The following is a 6137-nucleotide window of genomic DNA, read 5'->3' as shown; positions in this document are numbered from 1 at the left end:
TCCCAATAAAGCAGAGGTCTGAAGGGAAACAGGATATGGAAATTTTGGTGAAGATGAGCTGAGATCAAGATGGCATTGGCCAGCAGAGGGAACAGCAACAATCGCAGAGCTGGATTTAATGTTTGTCTCTCTCTTTCTTCCCAAACGCTTCTTGCAGCCCAGGGGCTTTGCAGGGAGGATCTGTCACCTCTTCATTTACTGACTGGACAGAGAGTTTGGATTGCTTTTCAGTGTGCTTAGGTTTGATTTCATTCTTGTTGGCTGGAAAGATCAGAGAGGCTCTCGTCATCTATAGCTGAAGCTCATGGAGCTGACTGTCCCCACCCATCATATGTTGTAAGACTTTCTTAATTACATCTTGAGGCTCTCAGACTTGCATTTGTCACTTGAGGATTTGGTCATTTATACTGACACTTTTTACTGCCTGTTTCTTCAACCAGGATTCTGGCAATTTACAAATTTAAATCTCAAGAGCTGACCATTCACTTCCATAATTTAAAATATTTACTAGGAAAAAAATTAAAGAAACGAACTAAAATGAAGAAACCCTGTAAAATGGACTAAGTTCTGTTTTCCAAATCTGCTCTACTTTTCAACTTCATCCAGAGACTGCAAAGCTGGTTCTTACCATGGTGACTAGCACCTTGGCAGCCCCGGTTCCTGGTTGGAATGGGAAATCCCAAAGCCCTATCCCTGGCCTTCATTCAGCAACTGTGCGAGTATTTCTAAGAGGAGCCCTCATTCTAGAACTCAGGCCCCCACAATAACGTCCAGGTGAATTTCAAGAACCTTTCTTGACCTGCTCAATGCAAGCCACCCTAAAAGTCTCCTGGCAGCTGCAAAGGCTAATATTTAAGAGTCGATGAGCAGGTGTACAATCTAGGAGTGGCCACAGGCTATACACAACTACCACTTAGCAGAGGAAAGATGTCATGTGTGCCAAATAAGATACTGATGTTGTGCACACTATCTGCTCAGATGTAAAGAGCACATTCCTCTACCGCAGAACTTCACAATTTGTTATTAGTAGTAATAGTTGTAGAGATCATAAAATTATATTAATAGTAGCAGCTAACATTTGTTGGCACGCTTTCTATGTGCTACGTATAAAGCATTTTCGGCTATCCAGTCCTCACGACTTTATGCGTTAGGTGTTATTTTCATTATTCTCCTTTTACAGGTGAGAAAAATGGAGGCTCAGGGAGGAACAAGGAAATTGCTGACGGCTCCGCTGCGAGTTAACGGAGGAACCGGGACTGCTTCCAGGGCTCAACTCTTAACTGCTCGTTTGGCTGCCTCTATAACACATTCCACTATTATGAAAACTCAAAGAAATAAAGGTCCTTCCAAAAGTTTTCTCTTCAGAAAGCACTCCTTGGGACAGTACACTGCAGGTTCACTAGCAGGATTTAAAAGCATATCCATGGCCATTAATCAGGAACGGCAAATGGCTTATTGCACTCCAGACTTTTTCAATTTGCAAGCACCAAATAAGCATTTAGTCATGGAGCTGGAGGATAATAAAATACAAATGAAATCTTGGGGAAATAATATGAATCACACCTTAAGACTATATATATTTTTACTCTTCCAAAGTCAGTTCTTTATATAAAGGCAACTACTGAATAGCTAGGAACGAGACATGATGCTCACTACCTTTATTCCCAAAGCAATAATTAGTTTTTCAGTCTAGGTAGGAAAGGACATTTTGGACTTTCTTTGTTCTTTTTTTTTAATGAAAAACAATGAGGGGGGTGGAAAATAGCGTTCCCTGTCCTGTGCTTAAGGAAATAAAATACAGTATGTTCAAATCACAATGTGGAATCTTAAATGTGTTTTTACCAAAGTAATTCCAACTTTCTCCAAAAATTTCTGTAAAAGAAATTACCAAAAAATACTCTACAGCAAATGCTAGAGTCAGATGATACAAAGCAAGACAGTTATCTATTGCAAGGGCTGCTCTCCTATCCTGCCCCAGCATCCGCTTTCTACATGTTCTTCCCTCTCTAAGGAGAAGGAAGTGAGAGAAGGAGTCAGAGATATCTTTTCTCAAGATTTTGCTTATTATCTCCTTCTGATTTCATATTAAGGCGGAAGCAGCAAGTAGAAAAACACCAATCAGAATGTTCCTTCAAAGGTTATTGGTGATATCTCTTGTCAAATGCAACTGAATTGAATTTTGAAAACATTGCTTTTGGTTTCCCACAAGCCTTTAGGCTTTCATGTGGGCATTCTCATTTCCGATCCCTATTTAATCAATCACTATTTTACAGAAATATGTTCAGAGAACCTGTTGTATGCAAAGCATTCTTCTAGGCAGAAAAGGTTACAAAGTTGAATAAGAAAGCCATGCCCTCCAGAAGCTTAAAACCTACACAGAATTCATACGAAAAGGGCTGGAACCAGAACCAACAAACTGTTAACTTGGGGGTTGGATTCGGGTGGAGTGGGAGAGTGATGAAGGAAGAATCAATTACTTTAAAAATTGTATGCACCGTATTTTCTTTATAAGGAACGTGTACTGCCTTTTTTTTAATGTAAAGCTTTATTTAGGGAGATAATATATAAAAATACAAAGGCATCCAAAAACTGAGTCAGGTGACCATAAGCCTAGCAGTGGGTCTATAGGTGGCTTGTTTGTCATTCATTCAATTTTAATCACATTGATGAAATATCAATGTTTTGCATGCTTAATTATTCTCAAGCACTATGGACTGTGTTTAGCCACAGCGTATTTCAATTCTCAATCCAGGTTTATTTTATTAAAAGTGACTTTTTTTTTTAAGATTTTTATTGGGGAATTGGTGGGATGGGAACAGTGCTGGGGAATTGGGGGAAAGGGAACAGACAAGTTGCTGTCGTCCTGCCCTTCAGTCTAGTTGTGGAGGACGCTGCCCCACCTGCCCAAGTTGGCACCATCATTGCACTCTTCCCAGGCGAGGCAGATCAGTCGCCGTCTTCTGGATGGCCGCTCACGCTGGCTGCTGGCTACACACGGTAGCCCACGGCAACCCACTGCCATAGGGGCTGCAGCCTACGCTGTTGCCGTTGCCCCACGACAGCCCAGCTCCAGGCCGAGCCGCCGTTCAGCAGCTCAGCTGCAGAGGACAGCGTCACTGGCCCTCATATGTGGGATCCGAACCGGGGCCCTCTGGCATCCCAAGCCAGTTCTTAACCATCGCGCCACTCGGCCGGCTCAACAGTGACTTTTAATTTCACTTTTAGTGCTCTTCTGATAAGGAACATACTTTCATAATGCCCACTGGTTTCCAACACTGCCCAATGTTTAGCCACATAATCAGAAATATCTGGCTAGTTCTGGGATGTGCATGTTTATCCCTAAAATTTATGTGATGGTGTATCCTTTTGATGAGCATAGTTTCTTTTCAGATGGATCAGTTTTTCTTAAAATGAACTAACAGTGGTGAAGCAGATCACCAGATACACTATGGCAGCTGGCAAAATCTTAAAGCATGATTCTTACTCATGAAAGACATTGAATCTCTTCTGCAATTACGACTTCAATATTTTCTAAGTAACTGCAAGTCCATGAGCTTAGAAATATTTATAAATGGGTGAATTATACATTCTCCATATGTCTCTTGACAAACTACACCTAATCAGAGAATTCTTCTCTTACCTTTCTTATTAAAATAGCATCTCTTTATTCTTGATCCTCTGTTTCTGTACCCTTGCTTTATTTATCACATATCTCCACCTGACTATATAATATCTATTTATTTGTGTTTTGTCTATTGTGTTTTTCCCTCTGCTAGAGCATAGCAGAGACTACTGCTTCTCCTCTATTACCCATTCTCCAATGGACATAGAGTCCTTAATTTATCTGTGTATATGATCTTTCAGAATCAAGACAAATTTCCAGGTTTCTTTTGGAGCCAGATAGTGGCCATGTAACAAAATTATAGGTAATGAAATATTTTTGAAAGTGATGCAGAAAACTTCTGGGGTGTGTCCTTTAAAAGGAGTGGGTGTGCCATTTCTTTCCCCTTTTCTTCTTCCTGCCGTTGAGAACATGGATGCAGTGCTGAGTCATCTTGGACTATATCTGTTATATGAGAGAAATATAACAGATATAACAGATATACGACAGAATTTCTTAATAAATTGGACCACCTAGGACTACTTTTAAGTGACAAAGAAACACATTTCTATCTTATTTAGCGACTTTTATTTTCAGTCACTGTTAAAGACAGCAGAACCAATATCCTAACTAATATACTTTAAGAGTGCAGGAACATTTCTATTTTGTTCACTACTGTTTCACTAGCTTATTAAATAGTACCTGGCACATAGTAGTAGGTGCTTGATAAATGTTGTTGAGTGAATGAATGAACGTCCAAATGCTATGTCCAATTTGAGTCTGACTATCTTTACTTATCTGAACAAATCAGCATTATGCTTGTTTTTTTATTTTGCTTTTACTTTAGCATCTTCTAATTCAGTGTATTCAGTTGTCGTGTCCCATTAGTAAGAAAACAATGCATTTCAAACCACTACTCATTTACAGAGCCTTTTGGTTCCCCAAATTCCTTAATCTGAAAAAGTAGTTGAGATCTTTTCAACAAGTTTCCATTGCCTACTCATGTGACGACATTAAAATAAATACTAACTCTCTACTTCAACTTCTTCCAAGTATCCCATCCCATAAATTGCCAATAGTTAAGGGCAGAAGGACATAAGTCATTAACAACCTTGGTCATTTTCTCCATCACATCATGCTGTGAACCTGGCCTACAAGTCTCCTAAAAAAGGAAGAAATGGAGTTTGGTTGTCCTAATCACCTTTTGGAGTTACATTAACTCTTAGATGCCTTTTATTCTCTCCTCTTCTTGCATACACTTATACGTGAACTCAATGTTTACATGTTTAGGAAAAACTTCTCAAATTCCTTCTTGATGAGTAGTTAGACCCTATTAGTTCATATTTGATAATAATTATTTTGTAAAACTTTTTCTCTTTTGCAAAAAAACCTTCCAAGGATTGTACTTAGGATTCAACTCATAGACTACAAGGTTAAATGCCATGACAGAGTATAAGTTGGCATATTGAGTAGCCTAAGAAAGGTTCACAAAAGGGATGGAACATGATTACTAAAAAGTAGTAATGATACTAAATACTTTCTAAAATTTCCAGAATCTTAAGTAGTGAAATGAATGGGGGCATGACAGGAAGAGGTAACCATCTCAGGCAAGGACTTAGAGGCTGGCAGGGAATAGGATAGCACTATTTATAATTGGTTCAAACTGGGAAACCCCAAATGTGGGTTAACAGTGGAATGGATAAAGAGTAGGATATTCATGAAATGGAATGGAATAGTAAACAGCAATGAGAATGCACAAACTACAATTACATGCAACAGCATGGATAAATCTCACAGATATAATGTTGGGTAAAGGAAGACATACAAAATAGTACCTAGCAAGTCTAGCTGAACCAAAGCCCTACAACTACAGACACGCAGAAGAAGCCACTCAGACTGGTAGGTGGGGCAGAGACGTGGGACAGGCTGAACCCACACCTGTGTATGACCATCAAAAATTGGGAAGAATAGCTCGGCTGCAGAGGGCCCCCCAGAGGAATGAGGGGTCCCAGCACCACACCAAACTCCCCAGCCCAGGGTTCTAGTGCCAAGGAGAGAAGTCCCCATTACTTCTGGCTGTGAAAACCAGCAGAGATTGTGGCTGAGACGGAGGGTAGCTGAAGTTCCCAGCACTCCTCTTAAAGAACGCACACACAGACTTACTCACTTTCAGACTCACTCACTCTGAGCTCCGGTGCTGGGGCAGCGGCTCAAGGAGCACCAGGGACGTACGGGGAGAAACTGAGTTGTCTGGTTTCAGGGCAAGAACTGGAGGGACAGCTTTCTCCAGGACAGAGGAGCTGGCGGAAGCCATTATTCCTTTGTTGAGTCCTCCCCCTTCCCAGTGTGCAGACACAGGCAGCCGCCATATCTGACCTTCCATCACCTTGGCTGACACTGTTCATTGGTCCTGATCCCCTCAGACCCTGCCCCAACCAACTTCGTGGCCCACTCAAGCTACTTCCAGTGGCTTTTCGGTATAAATGGCTTGTCTTGGCTCATGCTGCAGATTGTCCTAAAATCTCTCAAAAATTCA

At 40.8% G+C, this 6137-nt stretch overlaps 1 protein-coding gene across 1 annotated transcript in view; it reads right to left on the bottom strand.

Moving 5' to 3' along the window:
- Window positions 1-3177: 3177 nt before the first annotated feature.
- The window catches only part of LOC109380958 (1-phosphatidylinositol 4,5-bisphosphate phosphodiesterase epsilon-1-like), a 47628-nt gene continuing 44668 nt past the window's right edge, over window positions 3178-6137 (bottom strand). Inside the window, exon 3 of the mRNA XM_019639098.1 lies at window positions 3178-4066. Within this exon, the coding sequence (XP_019494643.1) occupies window positions 4061-4066 (6 nt within the window). The 3' untranslated portion in view covers window positions 3178-4060. The remainder of the gene's footprint in view (window positions 4067-6137) is intronic.

This window comes from Hipposideros armiger, unplaced genomic scaffold, assembly GCF_001890085.2.
Source record: "Hipposideros armiger isolate ML-2016 unplaced genomic scaffold, ASM189008v1 scaffold_42, whole genome shotgun sequence".
Taxonomy (NCBI): domain Eukaryota; kingdom Metazoa; phylum Chordata; class Mammalia; order Chiroptera; family Hipposideridae; genus Hipposideros; species Hipposideros armiger.
The sequence above is the reverse complement of the archived record's forward strand: the minus strand, read 5'-3'. Positions and strand labels throughout refer to the sequence as shown.